The 22736-nt window shown below is 41.9% G+C and overlaps 1 protein-coding gene across 3 annotated transcripts in view; it reads left to right on the forward strand.

Annotated features, from left to right (window-relative positions):
- Positions 1–22736, forward strand: part of LOC107384019 (ephrin type-B receptor 1-B) — a 331212-nt gene that overhangs the window by 160022 nt on the left and 148454 nt on the right. For all 3 annotated transcript variants that reach the window (XM_054739931.2, XM_054739946.2, XM_054739938.2), the window contains exon 4: positions 15436–15591. In XM_054739931.2, coding sequence (XP_054595906.1) covers positions 15436–15591 — 156 coding nt within the window. The remainder of the gene's footprint in view (positions 1–15435; positions 15592–22736) is intronic.

The raw sequence follows: 22736 nt of genomic DNA on the forward strand, positions 1-22736 counted from the left end.
TTAGGTTTTGTCTTGTACCCCACATCCTGCCATCTCCATCAAAGTTTACCAAAATAGTCATCTGGTTTCAGATGTACTCATGGTGGTGTTCTTTGGTGGCAAACTCATCTAAAGATAATTTCTCTGTGTTCATGCCTTCATGCCATAACGAAGCACATGGCTGAATTTCATCAAGCTAATCAAGAAGCATCCCCAACTCCCAAGTACTCTTCAAGCCTCATGTTTACCGAGCGTGGAACGGACGTGGATCCGATTCTGTAGCTGTGAGGTGCATCCGGTTTATTTCAAAATAAAACCCGCGTTGCATCATTCGGTCAGCTTCTTTTGGTATTAATGACCGAGATGTCAGTTGACAGTGTATAATAGTTCAAGAAGATGAGTATAGCTTTTGTTTACCAGCTCCTATTTACACACGTAGATGTAATCGCATTAACTTGTGATCAACATTGTGGAGATGTTCCACAAAATATCCACAGCCTGTGTAAATGGCAGTCCATCTGGAAGCCGCACGGGTTCCAGTCCGCTTCTGTTCCACACTCAGAGTAAATTAGGCTTAAGATGGTGCATTTATAACTTAAAAATATCTCAGTAGTGATTAAAAAACAGAGTTGCCTCACAACTGTATCTTATAGGAAAACATTTTAATTAATGACAAAATTTGGCTATAAAAAATAATTTTATGTGAAGTGGCAGTGTGTAGTTTCTTAGCACAAGGGTGTAGTACATACCTACATTTCAGAGTAGGTTTACACCATATCACCTTGACTGTCACTGGTTTAAATAAACATTACAGTAAATGTTGTTACCTGTGGAGCAGAAAGCATGCAACCTCGGATTGGCGTGACTCCTCAGATTTTGATGGTCCTTCGGTTAATTCCTTTGAGAGAATGCAATGCCAGTTGCAGTTTTCTAGCACTGTAGTTTTTGGATCTGCTCGGGGTCCTGTGCCTGCTGATGACATCACCATACTACGACAATACCACTCGGTCAAAATATACTGCATCTCTTTTTCAATTCTGTTTTTTCACCTAAATTCTGCAAAGAGTTTAGCAGTTTTGTTATTAAATTCATGTTTCTTATTACCTAGATATTTTCTAACGTGGTAACGGAACGTGTGTAAGTTGTACATCAAGCCAATTATCTAGTGTGATGTCATTGACAGGCGCAGGACCCCGAGTCAGCCCAAAGGGAACATGGTGTCTAATTTGGCATCCCTCAAAGACACTAGACTCACCCCTATGTACTTTAGACAAGATTTTTATGGTTATACTTTATTTTCAACAACGTTTCGATGGATATTTCCAGAGATTAAAGGTAAAAATACACATTGTCACTTTAATGTCCAAGTTCACTGAGAAACCGTTTTCTACTTGTTATTTTTTTCATTTGATTTTAACATGAAGGCTAAACTTGAAAGCAGTCTTCCACCCATATATCTGCATTACCATAGAAAATAGACGAGGAAACGCTAAAATCAGAAGAAAGTCAATTCCACATCTTATTGAAAATTAACATTCATGGACTCACCCACCGTGGCATGTGATGGGGAGGGCTGTTGTTTATTTAATATCCAGGAGAGAGCAGAGCGTGTCTTGACTGGTACAAGCTAACATTAGCTCTGGCAAAACCTGCAATCACTCATCAATTAAGTCTTCTAGAGCAGGGACACATCTAAAACATGCAGGATATACCCACGGTTAGACATCCCAAGTCTAGATGTTGCTGAACTGTTTAATTAACCTTTGATTCCGTTTGCAGCGTTGTGCTTTTCCATCTGATCTATTCTTCACAAAAGGGAGCTATTGGTTCAAAGGCAATTTATTTTAGCTTCTTTTCTACCCAAGTACACTTTCCTTTAGCCAGACTACAAGTTTTGTTTGATGAACTTTCAAAATTATTAAGAAGAAAAATAAATTTAGGACTATAAATGTGATAATTGTTGTCTAGAAAATCATCAGCAGAAGCACAAAAAAAAGAGCAAGGCGTCTGTGGTTAACTGCAATGAACTTATTGATCTAGCCATGAAGTTAATGAGTTAGATCCATTTAAAAAGAGACAAGTGCTGAGACAGAGTGAGCTAATGGTCTCTCCTAGCGTTAAATGGTACGAACCAGAAATCTTTTTTTTTTCATGCAACATGAATTTTTATCACTGCCTTTGATCTAAACTCAGTATCTGCAGACAATATAGCTCATGACATAAAACCAGAATTCTATTTACAAAATCTAAACAGCTTTTCTTCTCTCAAAGTGTTAGATGTTTAACTGACTTAAACTTTTGTGTTACTTACAAAGTACAGATTGGTTGAATCCAATGCTGGAAGTTTTGTGAACAATAAAATCTTACTCTCATAGTAGTTGCTGACTGATTTCAACACTCATCAAGTAACTTTCAGCCTTCCTTGCCCCCTCTGTGTTTTCCCCTCTGTTAGTGGGCAGTGGGCAATGAGCCTGGTAGCCCCCTGTTAGGTTCTGATGACAGTGTAGATTGTAGTGCAAGCACATGTTACTGCCTGCTGAGAGGCAATATGTTTCAAACAGCAGTTTTCTCTACTACCTTGCCAGACTGGGATAGATTGGCATGCTGGAGTTTCCTAGAATAAGAATATCTCCTTGTCTTTCCTGACTCTTACGTTTGCACTTCTCTGGCTTTTCTTCTATCACTGCCTTGACGCATAGTTACATCTTACTAATAATAAAGCACACCTGAGCCAATGTGCCAGGCAGATCCGCCAACTGCCGATGTAAAGCTGTGATCTGTAGCTCTGTTCATTTCTATTATGCTCTTATTATGCATGCGCATGCATACGTACACTTGTAGTCACACAACTCGTGGAGGCGCTCTCAGTGAGCCAGATTTATCAGTCGGCTGGTCTGTCATTGGCCGGCTGTTCAAAGGGAGAATGTGAGCCAAAAAATACTGGCTGTGAGGTTACCACGGTAACAGCCTGCCCAGGGGTGTGGGCTGTCTGTTAAATTGTTTGCTGGTTTAAGATTCTCTCTCTCTCTCTCTCTCTCTCTCTCTCTCTCTCTCTCTCTCTCTCTCTCTCTCTCTCTCTCTCTCTCTCTCTCTCTCTCTCTCTCTCTCTCTCTCTCTCTCTCTCTCTCTCTCTCTCTTACACACAAACACACACACACACAACTTTGAAACCAATTTGTCTACTTTAACGAGTTGTCTCGGTCACAGATTACTTTTCTGTTAGATTTTATATGTTTATGCAAAGCAACCAGAATAATTTCAAATAAGACTAAAGTCTTTTTATTATCCCTTTCTCATGGTTTAACTGTTACACTGCCCCCTATTGAAATCCATCAAGACTAGTTATGTTACTCCATACCAGCCCACATAAAGCATCTCAGACCAGAACCTGAGTGGAAAGAGAAACAGACGGTCTCTTATAAAACTAAAGCATAGAGTGTAATTTTCCTTAGTTTTCTGTTCTGATTATGAGATATTGCCTCTCATCTCTGATTTTACTCTAAACAGCATTATTCGTGTGAAGCTCGGGTCCTGATTGGAGGATATCCTGGTTTTCTCAAGGGGGTTAACCATTGTTTGCAGAGGTTTCAGCAGAATTGTGCACTGCTGTTTCAGCTATAGCAGGGAGAGCAGGTATGTGTAGATGTTTGGTGACAAAGACAGCAGAAAGTGTATAAAATATATGCATATGAGAGAGAGTTTATGTGTGTGAGGGCAGCTGTGGGTGTACAGGCCTGTCTTATCCTGGAGGAGATGCCTTGACAGGGCCAGAATGGACGGATGATTAATGATCAGGGGGAGTGTGATGTGGGTGGAACTCCTCAGCACCGCTGCTCTTGACAAAAGCATACAAGGCTCCGTGCTCTTTTGACCAGCCTTTCATTACTGCGGGAACCACTCTGACCATCTCATCCCCCTTCCTCTGCATTCCGTCTTTTCAGATTAGAAGGTGATGACAGGGCATGGTGGGAACTTACATTGACCAGACATGCCATATGATGTCACCATGAACTCAGGATGCCTTCATGTAAAAAAGGAACAGCCGTCATTGTGAGAAGTCGTATATTGGATTCTGAACCCTGTTTCTGTGAGACATGTGGTCCTTGTTGACCTGAGATGACAATTTTCTGAAATTGATGCAAAAGTGTTCAGAAATCAGTTTCCCCAAATGAATAAATCATAACCCTTGAAGGCGTTTTACCCTGACCTTTAATATCCTGCAGGCATATTTTGATGATTCTGACAAGGCTTTGTTTCATACCTTGGTATCAAATAATAATTGTTTTGTGTTTTTTTTCAGTGACCTTGTGGAGAAATGAACCTGAGTTAAAAAATAAAAATACCTGCTCATTATGTGGACTGTGCAAGGAAAATGAACGGTGACAGAGATGTGAGGTGGAATACTAATTGGCTGCAGCTCTGATTGCCTTTTGTTTTTAGACGTTGGTTGTCCTTTCTGTTGAGCAGCATGTTCTTTTTTTTCCCTCCCATTGATTTATATTTTCAAATTTGTCACATTAACTTAAGCGAGAAAGCTTTTGGTGTTTGGTTGACCTATGACCTACGCATGAGAGTGCTGTCTTTCTGACTGACTGAGGAACAAAGTGGTCAAGTAAGGGTCAGCAGGGGGCTTGACCTTATGGTAAGCCTTCCTACTTGTGTTTGGGACTGAGTATGGATGCGTCTGACTCTAAAGTCCCTGAGGACTGTGAATGAGCCATGTGATAGATGAGGATTGGGGGTAAGGGTGTGCTTTGGGTGCTGAGAATTGTACTGTCACTGAAGGCTGATTACATATCACCCCATAATGTCTTGCAAACATTGCCCCTCAAAACCCTTATCCCTACTTCACACTGGAAGTGTCAGCGGCGTGGAATGTCAACGGAAAGTTGCTGCTTCAAATAGAATCCATTATAGTTTGTGTGGGCGATTCAAACCAGCTGCTTCCCAGCGGCGCACCGCTAAAGATGGGTTCAATTTTTGCTGCAAGCTGCTTCTTGGACACGTCAATTTCTGCACTTAGCATATGGCTAGAAAGGAAACACCATACCACACCATACCAAATGTATTTATATGGCGCATTTAAAAACAGCATGGGAGCTGACCAAAGCGCCTCCCAACATAAAAACAGAAACATAAAATGCCAATAAAACAAACAGACACAACAGGCAAAATAAAAGCCAATAAAAGCAGATCAAAACAGCAAAAAAGGAAAGATAAAAGTCACAATCTAAAAGCCAGATTATAAAGGTGAGTCTTCAGGCGTGACTTGATGACACCGATGGATGGTGAGTGGCAGTGCATTCCAGAGTGTGGGAGCTACATACACAAAAGCTCGACATTGTCGGGGTACAGAGCAGCAGTTTGTCTGAAATAACAGATGATTTCAGTGTAAAATTTCAGTAATTTTTAAAATGAAAGTGAATTACAGCAATACAATTTCATAGCTACGTGTGTAGGTTACATCTACATGTGTGACCTCACAGCTTATTTCCTCTCTGCATTGTTAGAGAAGTGCGACAGAGTTTTATTTATGGCTTTAATCCTGCCAGTGGAGAGGAACGTCAAATATGACGTCAAACAGTGATGAACCCGATTTCCTTCTTTTTGGTTTATTGGTGGATGAAATAAACAAACCGTGACCTTTGAAGTCTCAAGGCAATTTGCGATTTCACGACAGCGAGGAGCATGGCGGAGAAGCCGTTTTGTAGCTGGGACTCTCCAGGTGTGCACTGGCGCGCAGCAAAGCATGCAAATAAACTTGATGCCTTCAGCGTGAAGTAAGTAAAAGTTGGTGTGTATAAGTCAACATTTGTTAAACAGAATCACATCATCGCTATAGATTTATTAACATGTCCGTTTAGATGCTACTGTGGTGTAATGGATGTTACAGATAGAAAGCAATAGAACCAAATTGAGGACTTTTCCAAATCAGTTACTGCATTTCTTTGATTGCATTTCTACAGGTTGGTGCCAAGCCATATCTGCTGAGTGAAAACCGCATGCATGCTGGAGCATATTTGTCAATAGAAAAAAGTCAGGGTAGGATTTAGTACACTTTAACTTTGATTGAATTTGAGTTTGAAGGCAATTTTCAAACTCACCTCTGAAATGGCCTCCTGCACTTGCTAACTTATATATTTTCATTTTATCTTGCACACACCTGGTGATGCTTGCATGGCATGCTAATGAAATTCTTGTCACTCTTCTTTTATTAATCCTACATCTCCCTCTGCAGTTTGGAAACATGTGCACCACCAGTGGCAGTGCCCCTTCATATGTGAGTTGTATGGCCCTGAGTGGATTCTATATTAGCTACAATCAAGCCTCTTCCTCAGTGTAAACTCTGAACATTAATTCCTGGGTCTGCAGATCAGCTACTTTGGATGCATGCATGGACGCGATTGTTGCATTCAGTCTTTGTCCTAGGCGATTGATGTTTCAAGCTTGGTTTATGCTTGACGCATTTACTTTCCGCGCGGTGATGCGGCTCGCGGATGGAACGCCCTTCACAACTTGCAGCGTTTATGGTTCATGCGGCTTGTCTCTGCAGTGAGCCAATATTCTCCCAAACTGAACGGGACAGCATGGAGCTCTACGGCATGCATCCAACACTACACCATAGTAGAAGTAAAAATTACTGTTTACAAGATGGCATTCCAGCATTTTTTAACAGCGTTCTCGTCTTTTCCGACAGTGCGAGCTATTTCTCTCCAAGAATTATTAACAACATGTTGATCACGGTGATCTTTGAGAGCCGAATCATACAAATGTCTGTATTTACGAACCTCTGCCATACTAGTTCTTGCCAGTCTGCCATGCTTTTCCGCGTCCGACCGCCCGCGTGGTTAGAAACTTTCCTGGGTGCGCGGTGCGGAAAATTTGGACTGTGCGGAGACGCAGTGGAGGGGCGTGGTTGTTAAAATTACGCAATTTTGCCGCGTGGAGCCGTGCGAACCTTGCGGACACGTCAAGCATAAACCAATCTAAAGCAAAGTCCCTCATTGCATAAGTTTAAAGAGAAGTATAAAAAAATTACACTAATCAATTACATGGAGGAGGAGGAAAAGTTGTAAGGGTGTTGCATTTGATTGTAATTGTCCATTGTTGGTGAACTGGGAGCTGTGAACATGGCGGGGGGGGGGGGGGGGGGGGGGTGTTGAAACATGAGAAAATGTAAATTTGGTTTGTGTGATTGAGGATAAAACATGTTACAGGAAAATGGCAATGACACTCAGTGTAGGGAAAATATATAGATATTTTTTTGTTTTGTCTTTCTTGAAATTTGATTTGGGGGGGATTATATATGCTACCAGAGCTTCGTTCCCTTCCCATTGAACATGTTCTACATGTGTATATATATATATATATATATATATATATATATATATATGTGTGTGTGTGTGTATGTGTATGTATGCATATACATATGTGTGGGTTTCTTTTTGGATACTTTTTGAATGCTTTGGGTTGTCTATTGATTTGCATGCATGTTCAATAAAGAAAGAAAGAAAGAACCTTTAGTCTCCCAAAGAGGACAGGGAATCAACATTCCATATCATAATTTCAAAATACCCACTGGAAAGAAATGGCCTACATCACAAAGTATTTAAAATGTTCCCCTTTGTTTTTATTCATGGTTTTATGCTTCTGAATAACATTCAGTTTTTTTTACCCTTCCCTGCAAAAAGGCAACGTCACATGGACGTGCAGATCATGTCTATATTGAGTCTGTCAGTCCAGACCATGTCTGTACTCTTGATAACCAAGTGATGCCTGTAACATGATTCATAGCTTGGAAACATCACCACCGTGCTGAGTCACACCCCACCAAACTTACCTAAACAGGTGTGTTTTTATTGTCGGAACTTCAGGGTAATTTCTGACAGGGAAATTGACTGGATCGATTGTGGTTACAAAAGTTGTTGCGGAACTGGCTCAGTATCACAACTGCTTCAGCAGTGAATGATGTCAGTAGCTGCTAAATTCCCTCTATCTGATTGAAATCTTAGTTGATCGGAAATCCCAAATCTCTGTTTAAATGGAGACTAACTGAAATGATCCAATCATGCATTTTTATACATACACATCAAAAATTCAATCAGATTAAATAGGTTTAGCATATGCAGAGTTGTCATTCCCAGAAAATAAATCTAACCCAACACCATCTTGTCCACACGTCTTTTCACTTGTGTTTTCTTTAATTTTTCTCTAGCTTGGTCCGTTTAACCTTTGCAGCGGTTTTTGATTTGGTCGATACTTCGGTGAATTCCCACTTCCTGCATCTTTAGATACACTTGAGTGTGTAACTCGGTATTTCTAGCCTTTCAGCCATTGAGACTTTCAATAATATTGAGTGTTTTTAGTAAAAAAAAAAAAAGGTGTCTGCATCAGATCACTTCTGTTTACCTCCTGTTGAATTTTCGACTTGTCCTGAGCATCTGCAAAGGTGGAAAGATGTCATGCTGAAGTTGCACACATGCGTAGTGGGCATTATTTCACCCCAAAAATCTGAATGGGTGCGTCCATGCACGTCAATCGCAATGATAATTGGACAAAACCACCTCTCTCAATCGTAAAGAAAATTTGTTTCGATCCGACTGCATCGGATCAGAATGTTCCGATTGACATGTTTACTTGAAGAATTTTTGATCTGATAGGGCATTCATTCAGATTATTTGTGCCCATGTGAGCGTAGTTGCTGATCAGTTCCAAAAGGCATCCAGAGACATTAATAACATTAAAATATGTATATATTTATTTTTTCTGTTGAAGTGTGGCATTATTTAATTTATTGAGAGGACCGGGTGAGCAGCTGTATGATGTAAAATGTGGCGTTCAATGACTCAATGACCAGAAGAAGCACTGTATTTTACTGTGCCCAGTGAGGCAACAAAGCTCTGAGACTTCCATCGTGGTGGTGGTGGGGGAGATTAAAGCAGTGTAAATTCTGCTAATTAGCTTTTACTTCAATTCTGCTTCATCAACGCGTCTAATTTTATGATGTCTGCTGATGTAATTTCTTATGGAGTTAAACCAATCAGCTTGTGTTAACCAAAGTTACGCTCAGCAACTCTACTGGTCATTTTCGAGTACCGGTACTTACCCCTGTTCAAGTACTTCATTGGTTCTGGAAAACGGCCTGTTTGGCTGACCCGATTCAGTGGAGACACGCACAATCTGAGAAATTCTGGTAAATTTACCCTTAGGTTCCGATAGTGGAAACACACCTAATGATGTACCACCACAACCTTTCTATAGAGCTTTAGTGCATGCTCAAAGCCATTGTCAGCCTGCTTTACCAATGAAGACCCTATTCTATTATTGTTATGTCCATGGAGACATTCCCAAGACGTTGCAAGGATCATTCATGTTCCAGCTGCTTTTTTACATCATCACTAGGTAAAGAGGGCCTTACATCAACAGTGAAAAAATGACAGTGACGAAATTGTTACGCCATGTAGGTTGGTCACTTTCTTTCTCTTCACTGTTTGACTGTAATTGGTAGTGAGCAGAGTTTCTCCGCTGCCAATACCTGTCTCAGTCGCTGAGTGGGTGAAAAAGAAAGATGGAAAAACTTTAGAAAGATTTAAATCCGTCAATCAAGACATAAAAAAGATAGAGTCGAGGTGGGAGAAGAGAGATTAGTTCTGGACCACTGGGGCAGACACAAAAAGATGTGAAGTCAGGGAACTGAAGGAGAATGAGAGGAGGAGAAAAACTATGCATAGGAAATTCTAGTGGGACCACTTAAAAGGAATGAAAGTTTTGTTTCTGCATGCAGCCAGTTCAGTTGCGGGGTATCCTCCCACAGGGAGGTTAATTGGTTGTTGATCTAATGTTCAATCCCCTCATGTCCCTAAAAAAGAGAAAGCTTTTGATGAGTGATGGGTCATTTTCCTGCAGCACAGGAACTCCTAGCCTCCTTTAATGTAAATATTCACAAATCAAGGGAGAAGGTTTTGGCTGTGCTCCAAGTTCAGTAAAGCATGTAGGATACTCAGCTCTCTGCTGCCAACCTTCAGAACAGCACCTTTTACGGGGTTTGCCAATGCGGTTCACACTCCTTCTCCCTTCCTCTCTTTACAGAGATCTGTTTCTTCCCTCCCTCTCACTCTGAGGCAGATCAGTAAGCAGTTAATTAATGAGTTTAATGTTTGGATTTGTGCACATATTATGTTTCAATTAGAGAAAGAGCCTCAGCTCAAAGGTAGGAGTTTTAAATCTACACAGACATTAATCTTCTGCTGTGTCTGTAAAGTGTTTGCACGTGTGTGTGTGTGCACGCGCGCGTGTGTGTGTGCGTGCGTGTGTGTGTATGTGTGTGGCTGCCTATTTTCTTTCGCCTGCCTGTCACTTATCTCTCTCCCTGTAATACTGATCGCACCATCCTCTCTTTTTCAAGGAAAAGCATTGAATTGTCTTCAGTTTCTGTTGAACACATTCCAATCAAGAGGCATAAAACGTAAGCCCAGCATCTCATTTAACGGGGGGTCAACAATGGCTACATGTGTTGCTATGTAAATCACTGAATGCCAGTTGTTGTTGTTGTTGTTTTTTCAGGTTTCAGGACGTGTGTGTTCTGAGGCTGGGTATACGTTTGTGTGCATTTTATTCACTCGCTCAGTTTTCTTTGAAACCCATTTGCAGTGCTGCTCGCTCAGATCGCTGAATCAGCACAGCCTTCTCTGCTTTTTCCATCTTCTTTTTTATTTTTCATTTTTTGCACATTCATGAGTGTCCAGGGAAGCTGCAGTCTGACTGTAAACACACAACCCGAGGGCACAACCCTATCCACACATTTCGCTTACACTCCATTAAACACACAGTGAACAACCTATTGTGACCTATCTTCTAAAAGGCCAGCTTAACTCTTTTGAAGAACTGCTGTTCATCTTTGTAAGATGGCCATCTGGATGCAAGCGCATCTCTGTTTCTCCCGTTTGAATTTTACTCGTCAACAATGATGGCACTTTATGTTCCGTCCTCTTTGCCTGCCCGAAAGTTCATTTTTATTCTGAGTTTTCATCATCTTGTAGCGTCTGAAACTGCTGGTTATTGCCCCATAAAAGAACTCTGCAACTGCTTTGTGCTTCCACATATGGAAACTGAGCACTTTTGAATTCCCTCGGTGTTCTCGTTTTAGGTGAGGTTTGTTGTCTCATGTGAAATTTGTGTTGAGTGTCGTGGAAGTTTTCAAACGTCTACTCCCACACACAGAAACAGATCATCTCTCTCTTTCATAGAGACCTTATTGCCTTTATAGTATATCCCACAATTCCTCTGGGACCATTGCAAACTGTTCGGTTACATGCTCTGATGTTTCAGAAAGTTCAGGAGTATCCACAGCCTTCTTTCATGAGCAGTGCAAGGAGGTTTTGATCTAGTCATGCTTTGAATGGGGCAGCATGGCAGCTTTTTTATGACTAGATGTAGGTCAGTCAGTTACCCTTTGGTGTACCTGGCAGCCACAGCAAAAGAGATGCTACGTGGTTTTAGCTGTGTGACTTTGTTTTTTCATCCTTTCATGTGTATTTTTCTCATCTGTGTCTGTAGCAGCCAGAACATATGGTCCAAAAAGAAGTGTCAGAATAAAAGCAGGTGTGACTCCTTGCATCAATACATTGTGGAATTGGCTGACTCCTTTAATGGAGAAATATGTAAGAATTCGACAGTGAAATAATCACAAGACAGTTTAACGTCGCAATCGTGTTGGAAGGATGGTTGCATTGAAACAGTTTTCATTCTCAGCTGGCTGGGGGGGTGTTAAGTTTTTTCTTTCAAATAAAACTAAAGAGGGATGCAATAACTGTTTACAGTGCGTAAAGCCGGGCGGACACTGTGCGACTTTTTCACTTTTTTGAGCCGATTTTCCACTCGTGCGAGAATCTACGAGATCGGGGAGAGTTTTGTGCTGAGCGTCGTGTAGTGTACAGGGGGTTACGAGAGGCGATTAACACCACGTGACCAGCTACCGATCAGCAATCGTGAGCTCGCACAGACTTCTGGCATGTTTGATATTTGGCTCGTCCCGCGTGAGGGTATCGCACTGTTGAAGCGGCGCTGCGAGCAGCTGCGACCCAAAAAGTATCAGAACCGCTCACGGCGCATGCGCAATCATGCATCATCACCGCTCGCCCGCTATTTCCCTAATAACACACATTGTTCGTTTTTATTTCTAAGCGTTTTTTACACACAATGACAAGGATTATCAAGAAAGTGTGTTTGTCGTGTTCATGTCAAATTAAACTGATCACAAAACACAGATTTACTTTATTTCGTTTTCCTCATCCAACCCCCATAAATCCCTGTGTGTCCTCCTGCAGCACTCCCGAAGGACAACAGGCAAGACAAAAAAGTCTGACGTGTTGTGTAAAAACTGCTATTTTTAGCATATTTTTAGGTCCGACGTGTTGCTACCAGACGTACAGTGTGAGCAGTCAGGTCGCATCCGAGAACTGGGTCGTACAGTGTGAGCACATGACTCGTGTGATCTGCCCTGCGAGGAAGTCGTACAGTTTGAGCTGAAGCTGAGCGCTACGAGTGAAAAAGTCGCAAAGTGTCCGCCTAGCTTAAGACTGTGAGGTTGCCGAGTCTGCGTCAAGCTAACACTGCAGCATCCACATTTGTAAGTTGACACTGGCTGGCAAAAGTTCCAGAGTTGTTTAAAGAACCAAAGCCAGTTAACCTGAACTGACTCAGAAGTTTTTTCTTGCAGCCCTAAAAAACAACGGCATCTATTTTTTTACTCTAATAATGGGTGAAGCAGGTAAGAGGCTACCATTGAGCTAACAATGCTAACAGTGACCAGAAGCAAATAGTTGGCTCTAAAAAAATCCTCCCAAGCTACTTTTTTGAGTTACCAATAACCCTAACCCAGTCAGTCGTGTTGTTTTTCTTGCTTTATTTAGCTGTTCAGAATTATAACATCCAAATGTTTTTATAAGATATCTCCAGTGATCGATTCTTAGACAGAGTTAATTATTAGTTAATTGCAATATTTTAAACAAAGATCTTTATCAGATCAGATCTTTATGTTGTGTATCAGGTGTAATCCTCAAGTGTACCTGCAACTGATTTTAATTAGATTTTTGCAAAAAAAAAAAGACTGAGATGTATTGATAGCTGTGTTTGCCCACAAACTATAGTGGCCATCTTTTCAAAAGTTGTTGTCACAGACCTGATTTTATGTCTTGACAGTTTAATTCAAATTAATTGAGGTGTTCACATAATACTTTTTTAAAACAACACAAAAGGTCACCTCACAGACCAAAACATTATTAAATACCACAAATCACGTTTCAATGACGGGTGATGTAAGTTTTTTTTTAAAACCACATTGATGCAGAGGCAGATGTGTTTTCTCTGACTAGAATAAAGAATGTGACCAAATCCAAGGACATCAAGCTAAAAAGACTCTCTGAGCCCATTCTAAGCTAGTTAAATAAATACTGATTAAAACTTGTTTTGCTTTTATTATCTAAAACACATCTGCTGATTAACATAACATTAACTTAACATTTTTTTAAAACTCTTTTCGACTTAATACCTTATATGCATTTGTTGTTTTCTTTCAGTGTCATCATATGTATTTCTCTAAATACTTCCCCTATTTAACTGCTACCTAAGTGCTATAAAAAAGGGAATAAAACTTCTGTTTTTACACAATTATGAGTATACCCTACATCTACAGTCAAGCTGTTGCAATCAATCAGCCTTGTCCCATTACGTTTACGACCCTTCCTCCTTAAGAGTGTGGCAACAGCACAGCATCCTCCCCCCACCAGTAAAACTTGCCAAAATACCAGACATTTATCATAGTTATTATGGTCATTAAATCCTTCCATACTGCACTCAATCTCCTCAGCTTTGTACACATTTGAGGTGCGAGAGTAGATGGGTTAGGTTATTGCCGTTACTTAGGGGCAGTGATATCGGACACAATCATGTTTGTCCTCTACCACAGTCTTTCTGATTTAGGACTTCTTAAAAAACAATTGCAACCACCCATGCAGCAGTTCTCTGTCCTGTTAGTTCAACTAAAGTCATCACTTTTCTTACATTTTTGAAGTTGTGGTTATGAAAGACAGAAAATTACAGGACTAGAAGAAAAAGTCATCAATGATTCGAGATGCTTCCTTTGTTATCATCACCTTCTCAGTGGCCTAGTGGTAGCGTCCACCATAGGACTGGGACTGGGGTTCAAATCCCAGTGAGGTCATACCAAAGGGGTTGGATTGGGGAGTTTAACCACCAAATAGTTCCCGAGCACAGCCATTGCTGCAGCTCATCCCTCCCCGGGCTGTGAGAATGGATAAAATGCAGAGATGTGAGGTTAGGGTTAGTTCACCAGTGTGTGATGATGCCTTTAACTTATAATACATGTGCCATGTCTGGACGGCATTACCAAAACATCCCTCAGAAAGCCACGCCTTCCTTCAGATACATAATTCTTAACCTTAATATGTATCGTATTGTAATGTGTATGAGTGTAAACAATGACTAACTTGTTAAATCAAACACATACTGATTTGTGACATAAATGGATCATTGTAAGAACAATATTCATGTCAAGTTCATTGATTTAAGCACAGACTATTCAAACATTTCATTTAAACATCTTGTTCATTCATCACATATGATTGTTTAACGTATATCTATAAAATCATGAAGTCTTCACTTATTCTGAGTGAATAATTTTGACGTCTGGCGTTTACAGAGAGTGCAAGAACCTTGGGAGAGAATGTTGGTCTGGATGTTTTGTCTTCATGGAATGTCAACACACGCTGAGCAGAACTTTCTGGATTTAGAAGACCCCATAGAAAGTGGATTTGTATTTCTGTTAGATGAAAGGTTATTGTGTTAGTCAATATATAGGTGAAAATTGACCCTTTTGGATGTTACATGTGTATAGATCAAGAAACTAAACTGTCTTCAATTTATCTCTGTCTTATGTGTTTGAATGATGAACGCAGCTTATTGTGTGATGCATTTGGATCGGGGTAAAAAGACAAGAGCATCACTTACATGTTCCCTGTTTGTTATTTTTTGGAGGTCTGCAAATAAAGGGATGTGATGGATAAAGGATCGAGACTTTTGGAATACAGTAAACAAAATGTTACATGAGTGTAGGTTTACCATCAGAGAAACAAACTGAAATGAGCTCCGTCTGGACATCGACGAAGTGCTGCAACTTGCTTTCAAAACGACAGTATTAATACAGAATACATATCACATATTAATACATAAAGACCATATTAATACACCTTTTCCATAAGGGAGCAAAAGTGCTGAAAGTGCAATTTTTGGTTATGACATTAGAATATGCATTAATAAATCAAACTAAGTAAATCATTCTAGCAGGTTCATTTCCCAGATGCTTGACTTCATGAGTGTGATTTGTCTTGTTCTCCTTGTTAATTTGATAAAAAATAGTTCTTGTTGTTTTTGTTACAGCATGCCCACCAGGTACCTTCAAGTCAACACAAGGCCCAGGTCTCTGTCTCCAGTGTCCACCCAACAGTCGCTCCACAGCTGAGGCTGCCACCGTCTGTGTGTGTCGTAATGGCTACTACCGCGGGGACGCTGATCAACCAGATGAACCCTGCACCAGTGAGTGTGACATACGACCAGAATTGCACTCAAGGCTTTTCCTGTAGCATGCAAACTTGTAAAAGCAAGTGCATGACAAAGCACTCAAATAACCTGAAATCCACACCCCAATCATCTTTTGAGTATAACTGTAATAATAACATTGTTGGATTTGATTCACATCTACATCTCTTTGCAAATAGGCTTCTTCTGTTTTCCTTTTGTCTTTTTTTTAACTTTCTCCTTTTTTCTGTCTGTTATCATCCCCTGAAGTCCTAATTACTCAGGCAGATGCTGTGAAGCTTCAACGTTGTCCTGCCGTTATCCGCTGGAGATCCAATAAGGCCTCACGCAGCATCATAGTTATCTTAATATGATGTTAAAGCAATATAAGCATCCTTGCTGTCCCAGCAGACGCACAGTTATGCAGAAGACCTCCAAAAAGTTTGCTTACCATCTTTTCTTTTGCTGACAGTGGGGGATGTATATCGGGGGTGGGGTATGAATAGTTTGTTCTCCTCTGAACAGTAGACCTGGAGGCATTAGTTGTCTGGTTATCTGTTAATTACTTCCTTATTTATTAACAAACAAATCTGGTTAATTGGCTCTAAGAATGGGCTCATGGTCACTTTAGTTTCATAATACTTACCACAAAGCCTTCACAGCTAAAACTTGTATTCTCTGTGAAGCTTTGGTATGTATTTTGAATCAGATACATTTCTGCTGCTTGGCTTTTCATGTGTACTATGGGTTTACATATTTTTTTTTTATCATTATAAGAGGAAGACATCTGTCTTTTCTCTTACGTCTTCAATGTGCTCCCATGGTACAAAACATTTCTCTCATGGTATATTTCCCATCAGCTATATCTCCTGCTTCTGCGATGAGGCCTTGCATTTTCCTCCAAGCAATCTCCACAAAAAGCTCCCCGCTGATTATCTCGAACAGATCCCCTCGGTCTTTCCAGCTTCTTACTTTATTTCCTGATTTCAATCATTCAAGCATCTCCCTCTCTGTCAGCTCTTTTCTGATTTCCCCTCTTTGCTCAAGACATTCTCCTCATTTTGCTCTCAATAACAGAAATGAGCCTCTGTATCTGTATCTTACTGATTTTATTTATTCATTTTTTACCATAGCTATGTTTTTTTCGCAACTCGTTATTCTTATGTGCACATTTTGAAAAAAGTTCTAAAGCTTTTGTTTTCAACTGCAGCTTTACAACTATTTTTCCCCCCATTGTAATTCTTTTGCAGCGACATATTCAGAGCCTCTGCTGCAGGTTGAAACTGTAGCAGCTTAGCTTGATTTTCTGGATGCCATAGAGCACAGCAGGGGGGGCAGTGAGATCATCCTAGTAAGAATCTCTTTAATACCGTGGGTCCTGATAAGACCACTGCCAGAGTAGCTTAAATCAGCCCAGTCTGTAGCTGCAGAAGCTGCAGCTTAAGTGCTTCTCAGCAGCATCAGAAGCACAGGTCGCTGTATGCTACAAATCAGCCTGATTAGCTTGCTGACGGATTGTCCAATCCCAGGCTCTGGCAGCAGGGGGCCACATGCTTTAAACCCTCTACACACCTCCACAAGCTCTTCTTTTACATTTCTGAATATGCAAGCCCAGAGATGCATTTCAAGCTGCCTTTTCCTCTCTCACCGCTCCTTTTCTCAGTCTTGTTCTGTTTTCAATCTTGACCTGAGGGTGGGAACACCACAAGTGTTCAGGCTCCCAGTGTGAAGTCCTCCATTAAACCGGACTACCAAGTAAAAGAAGTACTTCTGGGACAGAAGTTAGTTTTGCATTTTACTCCACACCTTTCTGGTTCCTTTCTCTGGACTATAAGTCACATTGTTACCTACAGTAACTGTCCCTCCCCCCGCGGGTGGGAAAGTGAGAGAAAGAATTATTGTGTAGGCCCATATGTGAGAGGTGTTCGGAAGGGAAAAGGTCAGCCAGCTTCAGCATGCCGGGCCATTGGGATTTTCTCAATGTGTGAGTCAGAAAAAGAGGACTGACAGGCTGATAGTAACCAGTGGGACTCTGGTGGTTTCTCATTGGTCCACAGAGGAGAGGAGTAGGAACAGTGGGCGAGCAACTGTTATGATAAATGGGACAAACTAAAGAAATTATTAGAAACATATTGAGGTACATTTTTTATACAAGCATTTTTAGGAAGAAATTATATTTGCTCAAATTTTTTATAGCAATGCTTCACATCACAGAGTTGTTGCACAGGACCCAAGTGCAGATGACAACCCCCAGAGGCAGGCAGGTGAACTTAAAAGTATTTATTAGTAATAATAATAAAATGATAATAATAACAACAATAAATAATAATAATAATAATAATAATAATAATAATAATAATAATTAAAGCTGCAAGCAGCGTCGTTCGGCCCTCGCAGCGAAGCTGCTCGCCCTCCTTCCGCACCCCCTCCGCTCCATCCCCGACGCTCTCCAAACCCAGCTCCGCGCTTGTCCATCCTGGCCGGCAGCCGGGGGCACCAGGGCACGTCTGGCAGAACAGAAAGTCAACCACCCCAACACCAGAAACCGTGAACGGCCTCCTCGTCCACACCTCACCCTGATTCAGCATCCCCTCTGAGCCCAGCATTACACGTCTCACCACTAGGAGATACTCTATCTTTACCACACTGGTGATGTGATGTTCAGTCTCTGGCAAATCGGAGGCTGTTTGTGGAAGTTACAGTCAAACGTAAGGTCACAGCGTCACGCCAGAAATCGCCATGGCATCAAAGCTCCTCCCTTTCTGAAAAGCTATCAGATCTGAATAGTCATTACAACATCATGAAGACAGTGCATGACCTTAGTGTCATGTTGACTAAATTAGAGGGGACAAATATGGGCATTTCACCATAAAACAGAAGACTTCCTGTAGTCAGGGGGCGGGGCTTAGGTGATGCCAGCTGTCCACATTGTCACTGTCTTCAGATGTGGTCAGTGATCACACGGACAAAGTTTGAAATTGATCTGATCATGCACAAGGGAGTTATTGAGTCAAGTAACGTAATGGCGACTGGTCAAAGTTTGAGGCTTAGCCACGCCCACACCTTTATACTTATTTAAAATCCGACGGTTGAATCTTTTCCTCTATGTCTTAAGAGTATATAGCAAGAGTTTGAAGGTGATCGGTGGAAAGGGCGACGAGACATCATTCTCCTAATAACGTGTGCGAAAACCACTAAATCGAGTACTTGGACCAAAATGGCCGACCTCCTGTGCGACATTGCGCTTGGCTCCAAGATACTTTTTTGTAGGTCCTGAGACACTACATTAGTGTGCCAAAGTTCGTGATCCTCAGTCAAAGCACGGCTTGGGGCTGACAGTTTTAATGGTCCTAGGGGGCGCTATTTCAGAAAATAGGCCACGCCCACAAACTTCAGCTGTCCAATTCTATTAGGGGTCAGAGTAGGATCACTCATCAGAAATTGTGTGGCGATGTCACAATGATTGAAGAAATGAGAGACAAACGTATTTCCATGGCGTGATGGCGAATTTCGCCATGCTCCCAAAGCCCCGCCTTTATTCGAAACCTGCCAGTACTATAGACCAAGTGACCTCAACTTGTCTGCTGCTATTTGCCAGTGATTGCTGGTGATTGGTTAAAAGGTGTCCAATAGGGAGCTGTGAAAAAAAGAGTGGCGTTGCGACAGGTCAAAGTTTGAGGCTTAGCCACGCCCACACCTTTATACTTATTTAAAATCCGTAGGTTGAATTTTTTCCCCTTTGTCTTAAGAGTCTATAGCAGAAGTTTGAAGGTGATTGGTGAAAAGGGCAATGGTGTAACACTCTCCAAACAACGTGTGCGAAAACCACTAAATCGACTACTTGGACCAAAATGGCCGACTTCCTGTGCGACTTTGCACTTGGCTCCAAGAGACTTTTTTGTAGGACCGGAGACACCACGTTAGTGTACCAGATTTCGTACTCCTCAGTCAAAGCATGGCTAGGGGCTGACAGTTTTAATGGTCCTAGAGGGCGCCATTTCAGAAAATAGGCCACGCCCACAAACTACAGCTGTCCAAATCTATTGGGGGTCAGACTAGGATCACTCACCAGACATTTTGTGGTGATGGCACGATAATTGAAGAAATGAGAGGCAAACGTATTGCCATGGCGTGATGGTGAATTTTGCCATGCTCCCAAAGCCCCGCCTTTTTTCAAAACCTGCCAGTACTGGAGACTAAGTGACCTCAACTTGTCAGCTGCTATTCGCCAGAGATTGCTGGCGATTGGGTAAAAGGAGTCCAATAGGTAGCTGTGAAAAAAAGAGTGGCGTGGTGACAGGTCAAAGTTTGAGGCTTAGCCACGCCCACACCTTTATACTTATTTAAAATCCGACGGTTGAATTTTTTCCTTTATGTCTTAAGAGTCTATAGCAGAAGTTTGAAGGCGATTGGTGAAAAGGGCGATGGAGCATCACTCTCCAAACAACGTGTGCGAAAACCACTAAATCGAGTACTTGGACCAAAATGGCCGACTTCCTGTGCGACTTTGCACTTGGCTCCAAGAGACTTTTTTGTAGGTCCTGAGACACCACATTAGTGTGCCAAATTTCATAATCCTCAGTCAAAGCATGACTTGGGGCTGACAGTTTTAATGGTCCTAGGGGGCGCTATTTCAGAAAATAGGCCACGCCCACCGGATGTTCACATCACATTTTGTGGGGGGCTGAACTAGGATCACTCCCAAGAGGTTTTGTGGTGATATCTCTAGAAATGACGAAATGGGAGGCAAACGTAAGGCCTAAGCGGTACGCCTGACTTCGCCGCGCCGCCACAGCCCCGCCTTCTGGAGAAAACTCCCATAAAGTGACGCCAAGCAACCCCAACTTGTCTTCAGTTACCCGCTACAAATTTGGGGTGATTATTGGAAAGGGCGAATTTTGGAAAATTTCCCAGTAAATCTTGACCTTTTAAGTCCTGAGGGGGCGGGGCTTATGTGACATCATCAATCGACCATTCATTTGTCTTCGGAGGGCGACGACGATTGTCCTTAGAACATTTCTTTAACTGTAATTCTTTCATTTATGAATCTATAGCAATTTGAATTTTTTTGGCGAGTGCTCTAACTTTGAGGCCTGGTCCCGCCCCTTCAGTATTTACGAAAAGTCAATTTTATTGTCTCATTTTAATCGTCCATCGCTTCTGTTCGATCGCACACTATTTTTGAGACGATCGTGCGAAAAATGACCAAACTGTTCAACCAAATATAGACCCTAGAAATGGCCAAAACGGGGTCAAAATGGCCACTTTAGTCCAAAATGGCTGACTTCCTGTTTGATATTGACCATGGGTGCAAGAGGCTTTTGTGTGCGTATTGTTGAGTTCTACAAGTGTACCAAATTTCATCACTCTACTATGAAAAAAGGTCAAAGCGGAGGGGTATTTTTAATTTTCCAGGGGGCGCTGTTGAAACATTTTTTTACCAACTTTCACGTTGCCAGTGAAATACGTAAATTTCACGCACTTTCTATATTGGGCCAGAATTTGGTGACTTTTTGGATATGCTAAGACCCCCTAAAGGCCATCCAAAGACGCGGAAGAAAAAAAAAGAAAGAAAGAAAGAAAAAAAAAATAATAATTAAAGCTGCAAGCAGCGTCGTTCGGCCCTCGCAGCGAAGCTGCTCGCCCTCCTTCCGCACCCCCTCCGCTCCATCCCCGACGCTCTCCAAACCCAGCTCCGCGCTTGTCCATCCTGGCCGGCAGCCGGGGGCACCAGGGCACGTCTGGCAGAACAGAAAGTCAACCACCCCGACACCAGAAACCGTGAACGGCCTCCTCGTCCACACCTCACCCTGATTCAGCATCCCCTCTGAGCCCAGCATTACACGTCTCACCACTAGGAGATACTCTATCTTTACCACACTGGTGATGTGATGTTCAGTCTCTGGCAAATCGGAGGCTGTTTGTGGAAGTTACAGTCAAACGTAAGGTCACAGCGTCACGCCAGAAATCGCCATGGCATCAAAGCTCCTCCCTTTCTGAAAAGCTATCAGATCTGAATAGTCATTACAACATCATGAAGACAGTGCATGACCTTAGTGTCATGTTGACTAAATTAGAGGGGACAAATATGGGCATTTCACCATAAAACAGAAGACTTCCTGTAGTCAGGGGGCGGGGCTTAGGTGATGCCAGCTGTCCACATTGTCAATGTCTTCAGATGTGGTCAGTGATCACACGGACAAAGTTTGAAATTGATTTGATCATGCACAAGGGAGTTATTGAGTCAAGTAACGTAATGGCGACTGGTCAAAGTTTGAGGCTTAGCCACGCCCACACCTTTATACTTATTTAAAATCCGACGGTTGAATCTTTTCCTCTATGTCTTAAGAGTATATAGCAAGAGTTTGAAGGTGATCGGTGGAAAGGGCGACGAGACATCATTCTCCTAATAACGTGTGCGAAAACCACTAAATCGAGTACTTGGACCAAAATGGCCGACCTCCTGTGCGACATTGCGCTTGGCTCCAAGAGACTTTTTTGTAGGTCCTGAGACACTACATTAGTGTGCCAAATTTCGTGATCCTCAGTCAAAGCACGGCTTGGGGCTGACAGTTTTAATGGTCCTAGGGGGCGCTATTTCAGAAAATAGGCCACGCCCACAAACTTCAGCTGTCCAATTCTATTAGGGGTCAGAGTAGGATCACTCATCAGAAATTGTGTGGCGATGTCACAATGATTGAAGAAATGAGAGACAAACGTATTTCCATGGCGTGATGGCGAATTTCGCCATGCTCCCAAAGCCCCGCCTTTATTCGAAAGCTGCCAGTACTATAGACCAAGTGACCTCAACTTGTCTGCTGCTATTTGCCAGTGATTGCTGGTGATTGGTTAAAAGGAGTCCAATAGGGAGCTGTGAAAAAAAGAGTGGCGTGGCGACAGGTCAAAGTTTGAGGCTTAGCCACGCCCACACCTTTATACTTATTTAAAATCCGTAGGTTGAATTTTTTCCCCTTTGTCTTAAGAGTCTATAGCAGAAGTTTGAAGGTGATTGGTGAAAAGGGCAATGGTGTAACACTCTCCAAACAACGTGTGCGAAAACCACTAAATCGACTACTTGGACCAAAATGGCCGACTTCCTGTGCGACTTTGCACTTGGCTCCAAGAGACTTTTTTGTAGGACCGGAGACACCACATTAGTGTAC

This window comes from Nothobranchius furzeri, chromosome 11, assembly GCF_043380555.1.
Source record: "Nothobranchius furzeri strain GRZ-AD chromosome 11, NfurGRZ-RIMD1, whole genome shotgun sequence".
NCBI classification, from domain to species: Eukaryota; Metazoa; Chordata; class Actinopteri; order Cyprinodontiformes; family Nothobranchiidae; genus Nothobranchius; species Nothobranchius furzeri.